Source organism: Branchiostoma belcheri, unplaced genomic scaffold (genome assembly GCF_001625305.1).
Source record: "Branchiostoma belcheri isolate BF01 breed outbred unplaced genomic scaffold, Haploidv18h27 scaffold104, whole genome shotgun sequence".
Lineage (NCBI taxonomy): Eukaryota > Metazoa > Chordata > Leptocardii > Amphioxiformes > Branchiostomatidae > Branchiostoma > Branchiostoma belcheri.
In genome coordinates, this window is record NW_017802425.1 from 1 (window position 1) to 24,073 (window position 24,073).

The 24,073-nt window shown below is 40.3% G+C and overlaps 1 protein-coding gene across 1 annotated transcript in view; it reads right to left on the bottom strand.

The window, feature by feature from the left end:
* Nucleotides 1–48: 48 nt before the first annotated feature.
* Nucleotides 49–24,073, bottom strand: part of LOC109476641 (CUB and sushi domain-containing protein 3-like) — a 35,496-nt gene continuing 11,471 nt past the window's right edge. The window contains 48 exon segments of the mRNA XM_019777649.1: nt 49–284; nt 655–784; nt 1,119–1,200; nt 1,468–1,574; nt 1,688–1,915; nt 2,194–2,376; nt 2,610–2,795; nt 3,081–3,257; nt 3,460–3,642; nt 4,061–4,234; nt 5,071–5,247; nt 5,823–6,008; nt 6,914–7,093; nt 7,525–7,701; nt 7,918–8,091; nt 8,490–8,663; nt 8,849–9,031; nt 9,892–9,909; nt 9,912–10,070; nt 10,337–10,467; nt 10,668–10,722; nt 10,914–11,060; nt 11,314–11,502; nt 11,775–11,963; nt 12,499–12,641; nt 12,933–13,110; nt 13,364–13,549; nt 13,823–14,032; nt 14,285–14,401; nt 14,735–14,929; nt 15,358–15,462; nt 15,702–15,926; nt 16,291–16,491; nt 16,711–16,780; nt 17,031–17,170; nt 17,499–17,627; nt 17,954–18,058; nt 18,321–18,425; nt 18,688–18,890; nt 20,073–20,208; nt 20,343–20,540; nt 20,850–21,061; nt 21,392–21,548; nt 21,695–21,898; nt 22,209–22,365; nt 22,772–22,947; nt 23,374–23,574; nt 23,787–23,993. Coding sequence (XP_019633208.1) covers nt 161–284; nt 655–784; nt 1,119–1,200; nt 1,468–1,574; nt 1,688–1,915; nt 2,194–2,376; nt 2,610–2,795; nt 3,081–3,257; nt 3,460–3,642; nt 4,061–4,234; nt 5,071–5,247; nt 5,823–6,008; nt 6,914–7,093; nt 7,525–7,701; nt 7,918–8,091; nt 8,490–8,663; nt 8,849–9,031; nt 9,892–9,909; nt 9,912–10,070; nt 10,337–10,467; nt 10,668–10,722; nt 10,914–11,060; nt 11,314–11,502; nt 11,775–11,963; nt 12,499–12,641; nt 12,933–13,110; nt 13,364–13,549; nt 13,823–14,032; nt 14,285–14,401; nt 14,735–14,929; nt 15,358–15,462; nt 15,702–15,926; nt 16,291–16,491; nt 16,711–16,780; nt 17,031–17,170; nt 17,499–17,627; nt 17,954–18,058; nt 18,321–18,425; nt 18,688–18,890; nt 20,073–20,208; nt 20,343–20,540; nt 20,850–21,061; nt 21,392–21,548; nt 21,695–21,898; nt 22,209–22,365; nt 22,772–22,947; nt 23,374–23,574; nt 23,787–23,993 — 7,673 coding nt within the window. The 3' untranslated portion in view covers nt 49–160.

A 24,073-nucleotide genomic window follows, 5' to 3' on the forward strand; every position in this document is an offset into this window, starting at 1 on the left:
AAAATGTCTAATTTAAAAGGGGCTGAGAACTATCTAACCAAATGAAGTTTCTTACTGCTGAAGCTCTTGCACTGAGCAAATATGAGATCACACTCAAATTATAACAACTCTTCAATGTATTACCAAAAGTAGAAATGCTACTACAAAGTTAGCTCATCTTTTAATTGCTACAAAAAAAATCACAACTTACCCCTTCAGCTGTGTTGTAACATGGATTTTCAAATGAAGCATCATCGTCTCCCTCCCCATAACGGCTGAAGAAGCTGAACCTCTGGCCAGTACGCCTGGGTCAATTATAGAATGTGGAATATTGATACAGATTTGTTTAGTTATCTTTTGGTCTGAGTTATGTAAGCGGTCCCCCTACATACTAGGTGAATGAGTAGCCTAAATTGGTAAGAGCACAGCCACTGATGCAGGCCAGAAAAATTATTTTTATGTACAACCAGACTAAGCCAGGCTTGATGTATTTCTTAGGTGGAATGAACCAGAATGCCGTCTGGTAAAGGCCCTTTATACGTCGATGAAGGTTACACATCCAGATAGAACATGTAAACATGTAAATGTAATGTAACACAAAGTAAATGAAGCAACCGGATATCCAGTTTATTTTGGTATTACATTACTTAATGTACATGTAGGAGGGAAACTCACTTGAGGTGCCAGGCATAAACTCCCAGGGCAAGTACAGCCAGACAGAGGATGGGCACCAACACAGCAGCAGCTATGGAACCTCCACTCAGACCCTTACCTGACTGGGGCTTTGAATTGGGAATCTCTGAACCTGGCATGGGAAAAGCATTAAAACATTCGTGGAATTAAATGATAGTACAGTTAAGTCCAACTTAATCCTGAGGACTTAGCTCCATTTACAGAACTTTACAGATTAAAACAAAGATGTGTGTTGATGTAACATTTTCTTCCTATAACTCATTGCCATTCACAATGCTCTAACCTGATTTTATTGGCTGACTTTTTGTACTTTTTGCACAGGCACAAAAAGCTAAGTTAATAATAGAAACTATTCCTCAACCACATGTATGTGTACAGATATGGCAGCTGTGTCAACAGTATTCGATAGATATTTCAGTAATTGCAAATAATGAAAGATGACAAACTTGAGATTTGGAGATCAAAGCTCCCAAAGTCAGTTGCCAGGATATCTCCACTGTACATTAAGCCTCCTGCAATGTAGTACAACTGGAGAAAGAAATAAAGCATTTAAAGACAATTTTACAAGAGATTTTCTAGGCAAAACTTTAGATGTAGAACTTGAATCAAGGTCTACAAGACTTAGTCTTGATGTACTAATAATATGTCTATTATATGTCATTATCATCCTCGCCACATTTCAGTGCCTGGCACTGAGGCAGAACCTCAATGTCTTACACATTCTCAAGCTAGTATATTAACATGTACCAATCCCCACATATTTGTAACCAACTATGTAACTAAATTATAACTTACATATCCATCAAATGTTACTCTGGTAAGTCCCATGAAGTTACTTGGATCAGCCAGTGTGAGGTCTGAACCAAGAAGGGTCAGAGCGTTCTCTGCTGGCTTGTAGGTTCCTGGTAACAACAACAGAGTAAGTAAAAATACTAAATCCAAATTCATTATTCACAACAGCTATCAACACTAAATTCTCCCAAATATGACAAAACTCTTGGAAGGTTTAAGTCACCTAAAAGAGTGAAGGAGGAAGAGCCATCATCAAAGTCTCCGATAATGGTAAAGGAGCTCTGCAGCACAGCTGTGATGGTGAGCGTACAGGGGTGCTTCCTGCCTTTGTATTCATAAAAACCAGTCCAGATCTGCTCCTCTACAAAGGCTTGCACAGGCACAGTGGGCTTGGGTTCAGGCGTGGTTGGATAGAGGACAGTAGGTGGCTTCTCACTAGGCTTACTTCCCACTAAAAATAAAAAAAAATTAAGCTAAAATAAATTTTGTATTTTGACATTAAATCTATTCATTTGACAAAACATACACCAGTTCTCACTCCTATGTATGTATTTTGTACCATGTATGTGTAATGACATGTTTATAGATTTGTCAGGACTTTAAATGATGATGTAAACTTTATTTTTATCTGATCCTTACCTCTTCCGTCATGAAAAGTGGCCTGCAGGCCAATTTGAGCTTTTCATGAATAAACAAACTTTAAGGTTCAAGCACAACACATGAACATACCTTCACAGACAATAGGTTTCCCACTCCACTGTCCGTTGTCCTGACAGACCCTGATCGTGTCTCCGCTGGTCTGTGTATATCCACGCTGACAGGTGAAGATAGTTGTGTACCCCTGACCTTGCAGGTCGCTCACTGAAACAATGTTTGCATGGTCTGGAGCCTCCAGCTCCACGCAGTTGTGGGCTGTGTGGTGGTGAAGGGGAGAGAAGTTCACTCATTTACACTTCATGAGCAGTTCCTTAAATAAATGACGTTCATTCAATACAGATTTTAAAACACTGTCAAATAGCATTATGGATGATTTCAAGTAATTGTGGTGTTACAGTAATTATGCTCACTTTCTGTAATTATGCTCACATACTAATACTGAACAAATCTGCACTACTATTTGGCTTCCAAAAGCTTCAGGTACTCACGGACGCAGGTTGGTGGCTGGCCATTCCAGCTCAGCGTGGCTGGGTCACAGATCAGACTGGTGGGGCCCAGGATGTGGTAGCCGTCCTGGCAGTGGAAACGGACGATAGCTCCAGGGAGGAAGCTGGTGGCGTTTCGGCTGCCATGATCTGGTGATCCGGGGTCACGGCAGGACTGCTGAGTGGCAGCTGTGGAAAGGTGGGAAATGGCAAGATGTTTGTTTCTTAAACCAACATTGACATTTGTTACTAAAGAGATGACTTTCCGAATAACAAGTGGCCGAACAACAGTTATAAGTCAACTGAAAGTGGTAATTCTTTGATTGGACTAAACAAATGGTGTCATTCTGTGTGCTAAATGATTATCTTACAACCTAGCGAGTAGTTCCTGCAGATATGTTAGGCGTTCAAGATAAACATGCATTCAAATAACGTAGTGCTTTGAACTTAGGGTTTCTGAAAACTTGCACTGACTTTGACAGACAGGTAAAGAGGATGGACTCCATCTTCCGTCAGCCATGCACTGCTGCTGATTGGTTCCAATCAGGATGTACCCTTCGTCACAAGTGAAGGTCACTCTGCTTCCGAAGGTGAAGCGGCTCCCCTGTCGTTGGCCATTAGCCGGGACACCAGGGTCGCCACAAGATACAGCTGAAATTCAAACCTATGTTTTCAAGTTCAAAGAAATAAGGCCATTTGTATGGCATTGTGTCAAAACTTAATATTGAAACTACTGTTCTTATAAATGGCCCCTTGTCTAAATACACATTAAAAAAACAGTGATAACACTGATGCCACCAGAAAATAGTTACATGTAGGTAGAACGTGCGTATATACATTGTAGGTTACTTACGGACACATTGCGTTGTCCCCAGCAGGTTGCTTCCCCAATATCCATTAGCTCTACATGTAAGTACGTTAGGACCAATCAGCCTGTATCCTGTGGAACAGTTGTATGAGACACTGCTGCCAAACGTGTAGCTATTGCCTTCCACAGTGCTGTATGGGACAGGTGGTGGGGCTCCACAGTTAACAACTGGAACAACAATCAACATGGTCAATGACATGAGTCAGTTATGATATTGGCTTGCATGAATAGTTGCTTTCCTTCTGAGTACAATATACTTGCAGTCTTTGAAGACCTAAAAAAGTTACTTATCAAAATTAAAGATCCTTTCTTTAAAGGGCCATTACTACCTTGAACACCCAATATCAAAACACTATCCAGCCCAGCTAGATATCAGGCTATGGGGTGTAGGAAGAAAGACAAAAAAGAGAAAGACAGAGTACTAAGAAGGAAAATGTCTTTCTTTGACATATCATCATATATCATCATATTCAGCTGCATACATCATCATATTCAGCTGCATGAACACTTGCAATTGACTGATATATAGCTTTAAAATCTAAATATTTTATGATAACTGGAAAAGAGTTTGCCATCAATGACCTACCCTGACAAGCAGGCAGACTGTTGCTCCACTGTCCATTGGCCTGGCAGGTGCGGTTAGCCTGACCAATCAGACTGTGTCCAGTGATACAGGTGTAGGTGACAAAGTGCCCGTATGTGAACTCACTGCCTGTGATCACACCATTGGCAGGAATACCAGGATCTCCACAGTTTACAACTAGAGAGGAACAATAGATTGCAAGACTTGAAGACACTAAGTTCTTCTGCAATATACATACACTCAATCAAGATGTGGATTGATAAGTACATGATTGTATGACTCCTAATCTTGTTCAGACTGGGGGTGTCAAGGTGGTCTTCTGGTCAGAATCATTTACTCAGAATCTGAAGGATCGTGGTTTTAATCCCAGGCAGGCCCCATTGTTGTGTTCCTATTAGAGGAAAGGCACTTTATACCAGGGGACAAGTGCAGGATCTTACAAAGTAACCTTTACAAACAAAGCCTTTCAACCATACTAGATAACATTGTCTATGAGTTCAGAATCACAGTTTTGTGACTTTCCTGAGTCATTAGGCCGGACCAATTTACTTTGTTGGTTTTTGGATTTTTTCATGAAAAATATGAAGTAACGGCGAAAAAAAAAATCAGGTCTAGGCATCCTATTATATTTACATGACTTTGTATAGCTCCAAATGCTATAGCAAAAACTGTGAAGTCAACATAAAAGGCTATGTTAATATTTAAACAATGAATTTTAAACTTTTCACCTAACCACTGCATTTAATAAATAGAAAAACTGTAAGAACTAGGAAGAACTAGGAAGAAAAGGACCTAACTGTTGGGGGACAAAAAAAGGGGCATTTTTGAGAACCAGAATCTTTTTTAGTTTTGTTTTGTTTTGTTTTGCTAGTTCAAGAAAAAAAAGGAAGAAGGAAAATCTGAGAACCAACAATTTAAATTGGTGTGCCCTTATATTGTACAATGTCATGACTTTGTTTATCCAAAAATGTCTCAATTTTCATAGGCTCTCCTTGTGTTCATTAAGTACTGACCCATGCATATGGGGGAGCCATCTGGTTTCCACTCTCCTGTTGCTGTGCAGTACTTGGATGGGGTGCCAGTCAACATGTAGCCAGGGTTACAGCTAAACAGGACAGTACTACTGTAGGTGAACCCTGTGGAGTTGTAGTTCCCATTGGAAGGGCGACCTGGGTCACCGCAGCTCTGGACTGTGGAAAACAACAACAGTGTTGAAAACAACAGTGATTGGATACTCAGTCTCATTGTACAAACTTTAAGAATCTTGAGCATGGAACCAGACTTGTTTGCATGAGGTATTAAAGAGCCATCTACATTAAGAGCATTGCAACCAGCCCTTTAAGACGGGGTGCTTTCTGCAACCTACATGTCACGTGTGTCATTTACATAACGTGATGTCACAGAAGAGGTGGATTACTCATTCCTTGACAAAGACTGGAGTCGTACAGTCAAAATCCAATTTCTTGTGTTGGAAATTACAGTTCAAACGTGCTTTACAATAGCATTGAAAAAGTGTATAAAGAAATGTTGAATTGTTTCATGGGCCTAAAGTTAACATCTGTACAACTATTTGTGCACGCTAGGATATGTGTAAGAGACTTGTCTGACTGAAGTTAAAATTCTAAACTCAGTCAGACAGCATTCAAATCTATCAACTGTATTCAATACACATGTATATGCTTGAATATTCCATTTTGTGAGAATCAGTATTTTCTTTAAAAGAATTTTCCTTAAGGATTCTTTTATGATGAAGTGAAGTGCTTACTTATACAGTCAGGTCTGGTGCTGCTCCAAGCTCCACCAGACTGGCATGTGAGAGACTGGCTGCCCTGTAGGTTGTATCCTGTGTCACAGCTGAATGTGATCTGGTCATTGGGGTTGTATGTGCTCTTCTTGGGCACAAATCGCCCATGGGGTGGGTCCCCAATATCACCACAAGTGGTTGTAGACCCTAGAGCAAAATTACAGTCAAGAGTTTTATTTAATGTTACATGTACATACTAGATAGGAAGGTAATACAAAACCTTGGGCACTGTTTTCATAATTTTCATAATTCCACATTAATCCCAATTCAAGAATCTGGTCATAAAATTGCATTGAACAAATTGCAATCATAATAAATAATAAAGGTATTGATATAAATGTAAACAACAAAGGAATGCATCACAAATGGAATTTGGCAATGGCATGCATTCAATCCATGTCTAAATGTTCCCATATAATCATGTACTGAAAAGTGATAAAGAAAGTACCTGTAACGCTATCCTCTAACAAATAACATGGTGAGAGAAAATTTATAAGAAATTAGATTGTGGAAATGTCATATCCCTAATATCCCTAAACAACAATGGACCTCACTTCAGCACCAAGGAGAGCACCAGCTTGTATTCATGGCATCTTGAACACGTTGACAAACCATTTTTCTAGTTTGCATCAGAAAATATTTTTTGACCCAACATTTGAAAACTCAAGACGGACTGTCATCCACGAATACCACCCTAAATGAGACATTGTGCCAAGGTGCTATACACAGTACATGTACATGTACATGAAGTGTTTTGTGCTGGTGCAGTACATTTTGCAAACATGCTGGAGAACACAGGTTGTACGCCTGGCATCCTGCACTATCTGCTGCTGTCATAGATCAATAGAAAAACAAAAATTGTTTACATATTAATTCTAATGTGTAAAACCTGAATTGCTGGATAACAATTATTTCCATCTATTTCCAAAGGTTTGGATCTTTAACTAGAAATGTCAATGACATGATCCCTAGAAAATGATTAATCATTTACTCCTATATCAAAGTTATGATAACTTGATAAGTCTTGATAAAGTCTTGATAAGAAGATTTACCAGAGCAGTGGAGAGCTGAGCCACTCCATGTTCCATCTGCCTGGCATGTACGACTCGTGTCACCACTAACGATAGTGTGTCCTGATGTGCAGATGTATGTGACAGTCGACCCAAATGTTGTAGTTGTGTCTCCTCCCTTGTTAGTATTGGGTGATGTGCCAGGGTCCCCACAGTCAACAACTGGGAAATGAATCAATGTTGATGTTAAAATAAGTACACTGAATGGATTTTAGAAAAAAAGTAAACTCCTGTCTTAGCTCACTGAATACTTCCACTGGTTATGACAGATAAGACAGATGCTATGTTTACATGATCATTCATTGCACCAGGAAAATACCCCCTAGCTCTTTTCGACAAGCACAATGAACGGTGGAGAACGGCTTAATATCCAGTCATAAGGACTGTGACCCTTTACACTAGCATGCATGTCGGGTGAGCAACAACAGTCAGGATTCAAACTCCCAACCTCATGGTGCAGGGGCAGGGTCACTAACCAATGGATTAGGTAATAAGAAAGCACAGACAACTTCTTCTTACAAGAGCTGACTACTTCTTTCTCAAAGTATCAATTCATGACTTTAAGATGTCCATAATAAGAACATGAAACTTACTGCGACATTCTGGCTTGGTGCCATCCCACTGGCCATTAGTCTGACAACGTATGGAGGAAGAGCCATAGATGAAGTATCCATTGTCACAGAAGTACTCTATAGTCACACCGTAGGTCGTTCCAGCTTGAGCCACACTGTGACCATGTTCTATTGTTCCTGGGTCACCACAGTCAACAGCTAAAATGTAGAGGGCAAGATACATGTAGATTAGTTTCAGTATTGATGATTTGATGATCAGTGAAATGAACCAGATCAAGGCATGACTCTCATATAGGAGGCAGCCATTGAAATATTCAACATATCATTTCTCTACCAACCAATTTGTTGATGAACATACATGAACTTAAAAGTAACATATAATTTTCCAAAGGCTGAAGTCAATACTCTTCTTACCTGTACAGGTTGGGATAGGGTTGCTCCATAATCCATTCTGCTCACATCGTATGATAGGTGCCCCCTGTAGGATGTACCCATCATTGCAGGTAAAGTTAAGGATATTGCCGTAGTTGAAGCTATCACCATCCCTGTCACCGTAGTATGGAACACCTGGATCCCCACATGTTATTGCTGGAATGTAAAGTAACATAAATGGTCATTAGTGGCTTCCTTGTAGTCAACATCACTGTTAAAGCATCACAGCTAATGTTACATATTAGAAACCTCTAGATTTCAACAAACCAGGGTTATTCTATCCAATAATTGTTGAAAAGTACAAATTAAAGAATTCTAATCAATCTGCTAATTAATCTTCTCTCCTGCTCAGAATCTTCTCTCCTGCTCAGAAATTACCAGTGCTGCATTAGAACATTTCATTCATCATTTGTTTTATTCGATGGTATTATGGTTATATGTAGTGGCAGAAATTCTGTTTGCCAAATCACAAAATTGTTATGTTCAGAATTTGCATGGTGAATGCATTAATGCCAGAGCGAACCCTTACATTACATAATATGTAGAGAACTTACGGATGCAGACAGGCATTTCGCCATTCCATTCACGGTTTGATTGACAGGTGAGGTAGGAGCTGCCAACCAGTCTGAAGCCCTCGTTACAGCTGTAAATCACTGTGGATCCGTAGGTGAAGCTGTTGCCTTGACGATTTCCATTCGTGGGAATTCCTGGATCTCTACATCCCTCCGCTGTGGATTTAAAAGAAATTTGCAGATTTATGATGATCATATCTTTATAAAGAAGCTTGTTATCACATGTTAACACTGATCTAGAAATCAATGATTTTTCTTTTGAAGATCTGAGTCAGACATACAAATGTATTTTGCCATTCCAGAGCTGTGCTTGTGTAGAACAGCAAAACTAGGGAACTTACCTACACACTGCACATCAGTACCACTCCATGTGCCATCGGCTTGGCACTGGCGCTGTTGTGACCCCTGTATGTTGTATCCAGCATTGCAAGTGTACTGTATGACAGAGTTGTAAGTAGCATTTGCCCCAGCAACATATCTGTATCCACCATTGGGGGGGATTGGCAGCTGGGCACATCTGTTAACTGTGGGAAACAATTAAAGGCATGCATACGTCACATTCCACGATGTAATATTAGGGATAACAGAGGCACAAAATGTACAGAACTATTCACGGTTATAGTTTTGGAACAGACAGATTTTTACAGCTCAGTTTTTTTCAAGAATTTTAGGTTACCTGTTTGACTTCTTTATAAAACAATTCAGCTAGTTTGCAAGGTACACAGTTGAAGATGGAATGTATGAGAGCATTACATGACCAATCAAAATCACTGACTAGAGGTTACCCTTATTTGTAAGACAGAATAACTGTTTTCAGCTGCAGTAGAATTAGAAGACTCAGACTCCACATTTGTCATAGACTGACTCACAAACCTTCACAGGTGGGAGGGGGGTTGTCCCAGGTCTGGTCTGCCAAACATGTCAGCACATGTAAGCCAACAGGATGGTAGCCTGCAGCACACCCATAGTCAACTCTGTCCCCATAATTGTATGTAGACTGGGACGGTGTCATTGTGCTGTGGGCAACAGAGGCTGGGCGTGGACATGTGCTGACTGGAAAATACAAGACAAATTATTATAAATCATATATAGTCTATGAGAATTGAATACAAATTCTGCATGCATGTAAATAACAGTACTGAGTGTGTAACAACATCTGATTCAATTAGTTCAAAATCTTATAACATTTTCAATGTATGCAAACAAGATGTGGTAAATACATTCTAATGTTACCAACTGTCTCTATCTTTCCATCTACTAGTATTTACATTTTTTTTTCTTTTCTGGATTTCTTTTTTAATGATTTCAGGAAACTTTCTGATCATGGCTCATTCCCCAACATTACTTCCATATAACCTGAATCATCCCTCCCAATAGTCCTTACTTTGACAGGCTGGTGGTTGTTGCTGCTCCACCCATTGGCACCACAGGTGATCTGCATGACAGCAGAGGCTGGCAGACGATATCCCAGGTTGCACTTGTAAGTCACAGTAGAGCCAATGGTAAAGTCATTCCCATCAATGATTCCATTGGCAGGGGCTCGGGGCATGCCACAGGAGGTGGCTGTTTGGTAACAAAAGTTGCCTTTAGTAAATTTTTGTAAGAGAGGAAGCAATTAATGTTTAGCATAGCAGTGGTAATCTAAATGACATCAAGCTCATATTAAGTCAAAATTCTGTAGTATGTACCAAATCATTAAAACTGGACACCTTCAGCCTAGAATTCTTTTTTCTTAAAAAGTACTTTCAATACCTCTATGAAATGCAATTTCAGAATCAACAATTCTTGTAGGGTTATTCATCAGTGCGAAATCCCTGCTAAGTACTCACCTTGGCAGATAGGTGCAGGGCTGGTCCACTCATATGCATAGTTTCCCATCAGCTGACAAGTGGCGGTGGCTTGTCCCACCAGGGTATACCCAGCATTACAACTGAATGTCACTCTGTCATTGGGGTTAAAACTGAAAGACAAAAAAACAAAAATGTTCATAGCAACCCAATTAACAACACTGTATTCATCCCTTTCTTGAAATTTTTTCTATCACAGATAGAGGTGTTTTTTCTATCAGCAGTCAACCTACATGCATGTTCCAAATATCCTTAATTCAATTACAAGATTGTTGTTTATTGTTTCTTTAAGAGCATTTCATATGACACGCACCTGTTTCCTTGTCTGTTGCCATTGTCTGGTATTCCTGGGTCATTGCAACAGGATGCTGGAAACCAAAACATTTGATTTATTGCTTTCAAAATGTTTGTCACTAAATGTTTGACACTAAAAGCAAAATAGAATGAAAAGTCCAAACATGCTGTATTATTACTGTGTGATATTATTGTACTGTGTTCACTCACACTGTGCACTCTCTATGAAAGGACTGAAATACCAATGATAAAACAGCATACTAACATCGGTAGATAAGTACAAAGCCTGAATCTGTAATGGAAGAATCGCTGGTCCATTTGAGGAAGATGACTGCCCCTGGACTGGTGTAGTTGGCTACAGGATTGGGGCGTCCAGTGTAGGTCACAGCTGCAGTGCCTGCATCAGTCGTTCCTTCAGGAATAAAATTAAATACATGTATGTCACAAGATGGAAACATACACATGTTAGGTATCTGAACATGTGCTGCTTTTGTTTATAGTAATCTACATATTATAGCAGATTACAAATCAGTGCCATAAGTGACTGTTACTGCCTATAAGAGAACCAACAATGCATCTCACTTGACTAAAAACTGTTCATCATACAGCAATACAATCAAGACAGAACAGACTGAAGCAAATAAAAGTTTTAACTGATACACTACCATCAAATACTTCAAGTTTGTCATATCTGGCCTCTGACTGGAAAGACTCAAAAAATAAAGTGACAGGGTGTCCATTACACCCATGCAGTGTCCAGCCACAGATGGTATTGATGGGGTAGTTATTAGGGTAGCCTGGACTCAGGATCACACCGCTGCCATCTGAACGGTCGTCATTAGTTGTGCACAACACTGGAAATCATAAAAAATAATAAAGGCAATTTTTTTAAACATTTGTAAGTCAGTTGTCAATGAGTGTTATGCAAAATTATGAGAACACAATACATGCATATGCAGGTTGTGGAACTGTGAAGCAAAACAACAACAAAATCTGCCACCCATACCAACAGCTCACATCTTTGATGGTCACCTTTGTTCATAAAGTTATAAACATTTGATGCTTTCTTTGTGAAGGAGATAATCTTCCTGTATATGTACCATAATATACTGGTTCAGACACACACCTGTACATGTTGGTGGGCTGTTGTCCCAGGCTGTGATGTTACCACCCCTGCAGGTCAGGGTGGAAGCCCCCGTAATGGTGAACCCACGGTTGCACACATATCTCACCACATCCCCGATAGCACTGCCATCTCCTATCCGCACAGAGTTTGGTACATCTGGTAGTGTCGGGCAGCTCCGGGAAGCAACACCTGATCATGACAGAGGAGAAATCAAAGATGATTGAAGTGGAATCTTCTGATGATCTGCTATGGTTGGACACTTCAATCATGGGCTCAAAAAACACCTGCAGATGCAGGTTAGTGCAGGTAAAATTGGGACTGTGCAGGTATTTCTGATTTCAAACCTGCATCTTACCTGCACTCGGCCATGACAAAACCAGCCCCAGATACTAGGGGGACATACATGTACACCAGTAGTGGTCAAAAACAGCATTGCATTGCAAGTTCTTCAAAGTTGCATATTCCAAGACAGCAGGGAACTTTTAAAAGTAAAATTTTAAAAATGGACCTATACTGTACCAGAAAATTTTTTTTCGAAACATTTCAATTCTTAATGAATTGAAACTTCAAGGCAAAGAAAGTCAAACTTGACTGGTGGAGGTGATCTTAAATGATGCCTGCATCAGTGCAACTACATTGTATGCAGAAAAAAGTATTTCAAGCACTGCCTACATACACTCTGGAGTCTACATTGTAAGTACATAAAAACCGTATCTTCATGTACCTGTGTAGCGCATCATGAACTTGCCGTCAACTGAGTAGTCCGAGGTGAGCTGTACCAGCACATTATTGGAGGGAATGTAGGTGTCATTTGCTTGAACACCAGTCAGCTGGACTGTGACAGGTAAGGATGTAGTAAGGCCCTCTCTGAAAACAAGAACACAGACAATTTAATATGCCATTCCTATACTTCAGTTACTTATTCAAAAGCTAAGAGATACATTTGAAGACAGCTTTTAAAAGTTAGCCTCTTCACATTGTCAAATGATACAAAGCTGTTTGAAGTTGTGCTTGCATGGGGCTCTGAATGCTCCTTTTTTAGGTTCCAAAGAGTCTGGATCAAGGAAGCATTCATTTAACATTCCCTTGAATTTTCTAAATAAGGGGTGAGGTTCATTTTAAGACAAAGCTACAATCTGCCTGATAAGTATTACTGACCTGAAGGTGAGATAGTCATACCCATCCTCCACATCAAACAGGTCAAAGCTGAACTGTACAGCCATGCCCTGTGGCAGCATGATCAGCCAGCGGCAGTCCCGCTGGTTACCATATGACCCAGGGTAGCCTGGGCTCAGGATGGTGCCCGAAAGGGCTGTGTAGTTGGCACCACATGGAGCTGCAGTGGAAACATGATGGTACACAGTCACTCAATATAACACACTTTCAAGTGTGGAGGATATGGAGGAAATTAACCTATCTTGCAGATATAAAAGAATTTGTGACATTAGCTTTGTGATAAGTTTGTATGATAGCTTACTGAAGATTTCCCTATAACTGAAAAAACAATGCATGCAGCTGTTCTGGTATATTTTCCAGAAGGAGTCTTGACTGACAACAGGTAAATTACTCATAAGCGTTTCTCTACCTACCGTCACAAGTGGGGAAAGGGTTACTCCATGTCAGGGTGTCCTGCTGACAGGTAAGAACAGGCGGGCCACTCACGATGAAACCCTCATCACACTCATACCGAATCACCGAGCCTGTCGCATAGCTGGTCCCAATAATGTGACCATTTTGCAGCGCCGGTGGTGTGACACAGTCTCGTGCAAGAAATGCTGAAAGGAATAGCGTAACACAACTTCTTGTACAATCTAGCAGTAATGGCAGCCTGGCTTCCAAATTTATTGTCTCACTTTCAGTTTCTTCAGATAACTGTAACTGTTCTTGAACATAATGTTACCATTATCCTATGATAAAAGCACAATATGGCTAGTATGCATTATCCTTATTGTTATTTGTGGTTTACCCTGTATCTTATGTGATTTTATGTATGATAATACCTATTGTGATGGGCCATGGTGGGATCAAACTAAGTCAAAGCTCAGTACCTTCATACTGAAGTGCAAACCCATCATCCTTCACTGAACTGTCAGTTGTCAATGTAATGACGACTTCATTGGACTGTGAATACAGCACAGGAGGAAGTGTCTGTCCAGTGAACCTGCCCAGTAGAGGGGAGTTGGTGGTGGGACCATCGTACAGGGACACGTAGTCATAGTCCTGCTCCAGACTGAAGTTCTGGAACCTCAACTCAATTCCTACAGAGAGTGATAAAGACTTATTACAGTCAAGGGCCAAATTCTTTTATACAAAGGCTGCCCTAACTTTGAAGGTTTTTAGTTTTCATACACTTCAACCCATGACACTCCATAGCTAGGCACCAGAGAAAATGATCATCTTTTGATAAATAAAATGTTGAAACACTTACATTGTATCTTAAGAAAATATTTCAGTAAAAAATTCTTTCACCTTTTATGTAATGAAGGTAAGAAAATGACCTAGGTACTTACCAGTTCGACCACTGGCAGTGATGGTCCAGGTACAGTTTTGTCCGTGATCATAGCCTCCTGGCCAGCCAGGTGAGTAGATCAGTCCAGTGTCCTCTGTCAATGACCCTCCACACAGAGCTGAGGAGAAAAACATTCCTCTTGTTGCAAGTCTATGATATTAAACAGATATGTGTTACAGTACTATACACACACTGCATTCAACACTATTATCTAATGCTCAAAAAGGCCAAAAGTCGTCAAATAAATGTCTCCAAATAAGAGCAGCTACCTTTTCCAACAATACTTCCAAACATCATTCCTCTAAACTAATCACATAATACAAATGTACTGGCCACTTTTCTGTCCACAAAATGTCAGGTTACAGGTATGACTTAAAAGGATTTTACAGCATCCATAAAATGAACAACAATGGTTCTCACTACAGGTATAAGACATTGTATGATCATGTACCTTCACAGGTGGGGGGAGGATAGTTCCAGTCCCTCCTGTTTCCAGGCATACAGGTGATATGCTCATGGCCAACCAAAGTGTAGCCCTCATTACAGCCAAATGAGACGACTGCATCCACAACAAAACTGTCCCCAGTCCTGTAGCCATTGTCTGGGATGCCAGGGTCTGGACATGGTGCACTGACCAAGCCATATGCTGAAAATGGTGAAAGAAAATGTTGGTGATGATTAAAAAATAATACAAAATTTTAATGTACTTTTGCTACAAAGTCAGAAAGAATCATGTTTACACCAACTCTGAAGGCCCTGAATTTTTTTTTTACACAATAACTCAAACTGATACACTGAAAAACAACTTCAAGAACCTACAGTTTTTGATGTCATTACTTGTGCTGCCATAAAATATGTAAATATCCCAAATTTCCTTTCAATCTTGGGGATAAAATGTGAAATGAAAAAAAAAATTTAGTAATTTTAGTAGAGTTTATGAAATAATGCAGTACATCTCTGCTGTAAGACAAAGAGGTTCTTCAATAATGAATCCTGTGAACTACCGGTTATGAAAACACAAACTGAAAAGTCCTTTGTTTTAATCAGTAAAAAAGGTACATAACAGTTACTGACTTTCATAACGGATCTTGAAGCCTGCATCAGTGACTGAGTAGTCTGTAGTAAGGACCAAGTAGATCATGTTGGATGTGGCCCTGATTTCCCTGGGAATGGTGGTTCCTGTTGAAAATAGGGATCACATCGTTAAATCCAAGCATCACTTCTATACATGACCGTATAAAATCTAGATGGGCACCAACACATGGAAAAAGGAAGCCCGGGAGGCAGCTACCTAGCTATACTGATTGATGGCATAGGTAAGGTCATGAGTGATAAAAGCTTTGGGGCAACTGCTGTGGTTTGAGTGGTTGAGGAAGGTTAGCAATACTGGGCAGGAGTTATAAGTAAGACCAACCCACCTGTATACTCTCCCAGTAAGAAGGCATTCGCAGAGCCTCCATCGTAGATTTTGAGCTTGTCGTACGACTCCTCTAAGATGAAGGACTCCACTGTCAGCTTCACTCCCTCCCCAAGACTGGCCTCAACTGTCCACTGGCAGTTTTGGTTGTTGCCATATTGTCCAGGGTAGTTGGGAGAATAGATGTAGCCAGAGGTATGACCAGTTATATAGGCACCACAACCACCTAGATAATGAACAAGTAATGAGCAAATGCCATAGATGAGCTTCTGTGACAAGAATGTTAACATTTATCTTGAATTTCTGGCAGTCTCGGACTGTGCTGAGATATACATACATATACATGTCAACTATAATTTAACATTATCCTCTTAGCCTATTGTAATGCTAGCACTCACAAGAACATTTGATGGAGCTGTTTGATGTAGTTAATTTTAAGTCAAAACAGCATTACACAATTTTTTGTAAAAAAAATAAATTTTCCTCTATAATATAATTATTAGTTTTTGACAAAACCTGCCCAATTTTCAAACATTGTGGCAGTCACAGTCTTGCCTAACAAGGTTTTTCAAGATGGCCTGAACTCTCACCCACACAGCCCGGAAGTGTTCCGTTCCACATGGCTATAGTTGAGGATGTCTCACACACCAGGACAGCAGTGTCATTCAGTACAAACCCAGGGTCACAGGAAAATGTCACGGACTGGCCAACCGCAAAGTTATTCCCCTGACGACTGCCAAACTCAGGCACCCCTGGGTCCTGGCAGTAGGAGGTACTTGTACCATGCACAGCTAGAACAGAAAATGTCACCATTACCATACCCCACCAGCCTTCAATCAGAGCATTTGATAGTTTTAATGGCATGCATTATAATTCCCTTATAGCATGCATCTATTACCGTTCCTTAGTTTCCTACTTACTTGTAATGACTTTGCATTTCTCTGTCTTAGCCATGCAACATATGTGTTACATTGTGTTTTATAACATAACATGTATCATTTTACACTTACCAGTAATGATAGCGTGAAATCCCCTTGCTGTGACTCGTGCATTTGTTACAAAACTCATCTGGACATTGCTCTGAAAGTTCACAAAGAAGCTATTGATAACATTTTCATAATCACCTAATTCAAGTGGCAAAAAAATTATAAAAGACATTGAGTTGAATTGAAACAGTAATCAAGACTAAAACTTATTTACAGTAATCAAGACTAAAACATATTCACAGTAATGAAGACTAAAACATAAATGTATTGACAGTAACTGCTCCTATGAAAAATTTCTAGGTGCACAACTTAGGAGCAGTCTTGAAGGATATTGTTCCACATACCTGTGTGCTCAAATAGTTTTCCCCTGAGTGTGTACCACTGAGGCTGACAAGGGCTGGTGATGATGATGAGGGTCCATTGTAGATGGTCAGGGTATCAAACTGTGGCTCTGTCTCAAACACCACAAACTCAAAATGCACAACTGGGGAAAGTAAAAAATGGCACACACACTATCACTGGCAGTAGTGACACATTTTTCCAATCCTCTGACATTTTATTTGTACCAATTTTGAAAGAAGGTATATGGTTTTCCTATTTCAAGGATACACACTTCATGTAAAATACTTTCTGTGAATATTTCAATAAGGTATGGTTGCATGTGGTTAAAGCTAATTTTCTGCACACTACATTGCTTGAAAAGTAACACCTGCCCTGTAGATTTGCAACTAGTTGAAACAATCTTGTGAAATAGTGTCAATCAACTGTACTCACAAAACATAAACTTACAAAGAGTTTTTTGAAGAGCTTACCATAAGCAGGGTCCACAGAAATAGACCAGACACAGCCACCCAGGGAGTTGTCATAGTCCCTTGGGTAGTTTGGAGAAACAATTACTTCTGACATGTCCACTAGTGGTCGTCTGTCTCCTCCACATGGCGCTGAGGAAGGATCCAAATTTGTTACTAACCTGAAAACTGCAATACTCTTAAAGATCTTGTGAGAAATGGTCACTGAAGAGTCCCTTAGCATAATAAATACATGTATAGTGACTTTGTGTTTGGATCTGAAATTTTCGTGGTTGATAGACTAAGCAAACACTGTCACAAATTTCCTGTGTGGCATTTACTTCAATTGTTTCTATTGGGTTTCAAATGCTGCTGTTGGGACAAAAATCTCTGTACCAGAGAAATACAACTGCTGAAAAAGATAAAATGACTATAACTAGTATAAGTAGGAAATTAAGGCCTTGGACTGTACCACTGACCTGTGCAGGTAGGGACAGGTTTGTCCCAAGTTGGTGTCCCTGAGACTGAAGTACAAGTCAGGACACAGCGGCCTCCCTGGTTACATGATGAGGGTAACTCATAACCTGAGAGATAAGAAATACAGTCTGTATTATTCTGCTGGTAAAACTTAAAACACAAGCAATTGAATCACCTGGTTATGTTGACGCACTCCTCCAATTCTCAGTTGTCAAATCATTAAGACTAAACCATGTCAGGAGCACTTATTGAAAACAACCATCTACAAAATAAACAGCTACGAAAATAAAATTCTCAGAATGCCTTTTTTTTTACCCCACAAGCATATATAAATATTACAAAGAATTCCATGTGTCCAAACACACTTACCATCATCACAGGAGAAGCTGACAGTACTGAAGATGTTGAAGTTGCTGCCAATCATGGTTCCATTCATGGGTGCAGTCAAGGGTAGACAAAAGGTCCTACGGATGGCTACATCAACACAGGAAAACATGCTTGACAATAAACAACAAACCATGAGATTTTCTTGTACTTGCTCAGGTAGTAATGAGCATGCATATGTGTATGCAGTAACAAGGCTATATACAAGGATTTATTTCATAATGACTTGTACCAACACAGATGAACTTTCATGCTAATTCTATATACTGCTTTGTGGTAAAACTGACATTGATAGAACATTTCTCTCTTAAACTCTTTGCTTTATCTGAGTGGTGATTATTCTGACTAGTACCTTGGTATCTCAGCTGAAAGCCATCCCCACCAACTGAAGAGTCACTATGGAACACTATAGTCATCTGGTTGCCACTGCTCCTGAGTGGTGCAGGCAGGTTACCCTGCTCAGACAGGTGGCCTGTGTACTGGTCTCCCAGCTGGGCTGAGGAGTTGGTCCCGTCATAGATGTTCATGTAGTCATAGCCTGTCTCAGTCTGGAAACTGACAAATACACATAAAATTATCTAGCTTCTTTGGCATAACAATATCAAAGGCCATACCTACCTGTGTATCATACTATAGCAGGGGGATGCAGTAGTAATCATTTAGCACCAAGGACAGGTCTACACTATCATTATAACATAGTCCAGCTTCTATAATCATCATTCAGCACCCAGGACAGGTCTAGATTATCATCTTATGGCAGTGGGCTTTTGTAGTCATTATTCAGCACCAAGGACAGGTCCACACTATCACACCAAAGTGGTGGGCTTTTGTAGTCATTATTCAGCACTAAGGACAGGTCCACACTACTACACCATAGTGGTGGGCTTTTGTAGTAATTATTCAGCACCAAGGACAGGTCCAAACCATCACATCAAAGTGGTGGGCTTTGTAGTCATTATTCAGCACCAAGGACAGGTCCACACTACTGCACCATAGTGGTGGGCTTTGTAGTCATTATTCAGCACCAAGGACAGGTCCACACTATCACACCATAGTGATGGGCTTTTGTAGTCATTATTCAGCACCAAGGACAGGTCCACACTATCACACCATAGTGATGGGCTTTTGTAGTCATTATTCAGCACCAAGGACAGGTCCACACTATCACACCAAAGTGGTGGGCTTTTGTAGTCATTATTCAGCACCAAGGACAGGTCCACACTATCACACCATAGTGATGGGCTTTTGTAGTCATTATTCAGCTCCAAGGACAGGTTCTCACTATCACACCATAGTGGTGGGCTTTTGTAGTAATCATTCAGCACCAAGGACAGGTCCTCACTATCACACCATAGTGGTGGGCTTTTGTAGTCATTATTCAGCACTAAGGACAGGTCCACACTATCACACCAAAGTGGTGGGCTTTTGTAGTAATCATTCAGCACCAAGGACAGGTCCTCACTATCACACTATAGTGATGGGCTTTTGTAGTCATTTTTCAGAGCCAAGGACAGGTCCATACTATCACATCAAAGTGGTGGACTTCTGTAGTGATCATTCAGCACCAAGAGCATGTCCACACTATCATATCATAAATAGGCTTTAATAAAAATCACTAATCACAGGTCTTGCTTGTCATGTCAATGGAGAATAGTATTTAATCATACTTCTTAACAAACATTAACATCGATGGCTGAAACCAATGGTAAATACAAGTTAGAGACGATGTATACTTACTATATAAAAGTCAGCTCCACCACCCTATCCTGCTGCACCACAATACTCCAGGTACAGTCACTGCTGTGGGGATAGCTGGGGTAACCAGGGGACAGGATCAGGCCTGACGGGTCCGTGAAACGACCACCGCAAGGTGCTGGAAGCACACATTTTGAGTTAGCAAATTGTTATCATCAAAACAGTGCAAAATTTTGTATCATAATGCTGATAGGAAAGTGAACTTCCTTGTTGGTAACAATAGTTTGAAAAAAATGACTCCGTGTCCGGTACCTTCACATGTTGGAGTACGCCCACTCCACGACACGCCAGCCTGTGAGTTGCCCTGGCAGGTGATATAACTAACACCTGACAGAACGTATCCAGGGTCACACTGGAAGTAGATCGTGTCACCAACACTGAAAGAACTGCCACCAGTCCTGGAACCATTCATCGGGGTTCCTGGGTCGTTACACACTGTTTGAAGATAACCTGAAGGGAAGTATGCAGCACCTAAATATATACCTGACTTTGGCATAGTAACACGAGAATGGCGTACATGTATGTGTGCTTTTATCTTATGTTTGGGGTAAACTTAAATCAGTAAAAGCATTTAACATCAACTTCACTTTGCCTTTGGGGGCATTGAATCCATTTTCGGAAATTCTATCAAGACACAGGCAAAGACGACCTTTTTCTATTGTACATCCTATGTTCATATAACATTAGACAAATCATGTAATGTTACATGTAAACATACATGTATTTTGATCCAGTAGCATAAGAAGGGAGCAATCATACTTGTGTATCTTATGGAGAAGCCTTGGTTTGTGACTGACAGGTCCGTGTGGAACTCGATGCGGATGGCGTTAGTGTTGTTGAGATTGATGTCAGGAGGCAGAGTCTGCCCACAGAAGCGCCCTCCCCCGGCCATGGGAGATGTAGCCAAATCACCGTCACGGATAATCAGATAGTCACAGGTACAACTTCTGTCACTGCCACAAGTCTCTATGCTGTGTTTTCAAAACAATGAATTGTCTTTCGATAAATAGCAAAACACATGTTACTGGTAGCCATCTTTTATCACCTTCTGTACAGCCCTCATTTAGGCTCAAAAGAGTATATCATTGATAAGTAGTGTGGCTGGAGCCTTAATAATAACTTGACTATGTCACTTGCATAAAACACTAAATTTGTCTTGTTTCATATTTAAGAATTAAAGAGTGACCATAAGCAATTTTTTTATGTAACAACAAAATTATTTACACACCTACAATACCAATTACAAATATATATAATTACATTTTTAAGGTTTGAATGACTTTGTTGTTAGCTGTACTTACTCCAAGGTGTTGAACTGTAGAGTGAATAATAGTCCAGCTGGAGCCTGTAGTGTCCATGTGCAGCCAAGGTAGTTAGAGTACAGTCCTGGGTACCCAGGGGACAAGATCAGCCCTGTGGACCCTGGGTTACGAACTTGAATGTTTCCTCCACATGCAGCTGTAAAAAAAATCAATCAGACTGCTCATGGTGGCTTGTATGAGGTTCATTGAAAAATATGGAGTATTCTTAAAGATCATTCCAGTGAAGACCTTAAAATCGTAAGCAAGATAAGGCTAAATGTGCCTGTGAACAGAGCTTCCTACCTGTACATGTTGGCAGGTCACTGTCCCAGTGTGGACTAGACTGAGGGTTACTTCTCACACAGGTGATAGTCCGGTTGCCTTGGAAAGTGTAGCCTTCATTACAGTCATATCTGGCAAAGGCTCCCACTCCATACCCTGTAATCTGCACCACATATCCATTTTGTGGATTGCCTCGGTCAGGGCACTCGGATGAAAGGGTATATGCTGTAGAAGATAAAGCATATTCCAAATTTAGTGGAAAGGTAGCTTTTTCAGACAATGCTATTCTTGAGCCAGAAAAAGGTGCTTTTCTTCAAGCTAAATGATGGATGAAAACTGCAATTTACAGTGAGGGTCACATAATTTTGAGAAGTGGCAGAACTGGCAGAACATTTATGTGACACTAAAAATAACATTACGTAGCCAAATTTTCTTAACAATCAGCAAACCTGCTATCAATGTTTAACACAGAAAGTCAAAAAGACAGTCAATAAGTAAAAAAGACAGCTCCATAACAGCTGTGTTAAATACTCACATTCGTATGAAATACTGAAACCCTTTGCCTGGCCTGAACCGTCAGTGATGAACATCAGAAACATACGATATGAGGAAGAGTTGAACATCTGGCCCGGTGTCAGCTGATTTCCACTGAAGGTTCCGAGCGATGGGGAAGACTGAGTGCCATCATAGATCTGAATATGAGAAAGATGAGATAAAAGGCAGCTTATAAATTTAGAAATAAACATGTGGCGGAGACAAAACTTTAAGTGTGTAGTGTAGACCTTTAAATATTATAGCTTTCATGTATGTATAGAAAGATGCTAAAGAGCCAGAAAAGTCCAACCAGAAAAATGACAAATGCATACAATGTATATGTTACAGCTTATAACCTACAAAAATGTTGAATATCATACACCTGAAATTAGTCTGAGTTGTGCATCATGACTCTGATGATAATGCATACAGGATCCAGCCACATTCCATACTTCTTGTAGATGCATGTAAAGGACTATGCCATAGCTCTGAAGTACATGTACCAGACTGAGTGTGATCATCCCTAACAAACCCAAGTGAAATGATATGTGACGGGCTACTCACTGTCAGTGTGTCACCAGGGCCAGCTGTCTCAAAGTCTGTAATCCTTAGCCTTATCCCTTCGCCTGGGTTCACCGTGATCTCGTAAGCACAGTTCGGTAGGTTGTTGGGGTAGTTGTTGGGATACCCAGGGGACACAATATTACCTATTGGTCCATTGTGTAGACCACCACACTGGGCTGTGTGTAGAACAAACATGTACAGGATTGTAATCATAAGAGCAAGTGACAATTCTATTGGTTCCATCATTTTTAAGACATTGCCAATAACTGGATTAGGATACCAGACTGCACCAAATCTGAAGTCTAAACCACAAAAATACATTTTATCCTGAGTATTACACTGACTAGCCTATAGAGATATTGAGCATGGCTCCCAAACGTGGATATGTTTGCATCCTGGCCCCCTCATCCCAGTAAGCTCAGCTAAGTTGGCATGGGATTGACGTGTTCTTGCCACAAAAACCACCTACTTGAGGCAGCACTCAAGTCAAAAGCTCTGAGGAAGGTGTCTGATTACAAAAGTTTAAAAGAAAACTCCAATATCCTACAGACATGTGTACATATTCTGATGACTTTTGACTTTTAAGATATTGCATTGCTCACCTTGACACTGAGGTAGAGGATGATTCCAATGTGCAGGGTTCCCGTTCACACATGTGAGTGTTGCTGTCCCGATGAGGTTATAACCAGGGCTGCAGCCATACATAATGGACTCCCCCACAAGGAAAACTTGGCCACTGCCCTGGTTGTTGTAACCGTTGTCAATGTTACCAGGAAATGCACAATTTGCTGTCAGGTCAAAGGCTGCAACATAAAAAGTGATGTTTGAAACAAGGACAATGTTTTCTGTCAGTATTTTGATATATGCTGCTGCCCTATAGATATACATGTAATAGCCACAGAAAAAAATGACCAGATAAATTTCTTACTTTTAGTCATGATGATTCTTATAAGTTTGATTACAGGAAAGATATATAATCAATATTTGGACATTTGATGAAAAATATAATACTCACTGGTATAGCTGATGTTAAATCCAGAGGAAGACACTGATTGATCAGATGATAGGACTAGAAAGACAATGTGATAGTTTGCAGAATATGGGCTGGGTAAGGTCTGTCCTGTATATGACTGCACTGCTGTGCCTGGGTCATCACCAGTGTAGAGCCGCAAATAGTCATAATTGGCCTCCAAGCTGAATGTGTTAAATTGAAAGTTGATGCCTGAAAGAAAGAGAATCGAGTGTTCTTAATACTCAAACCACCAGCCTTAAAGAAGCAAACAATAAAATAGCTACATGTAT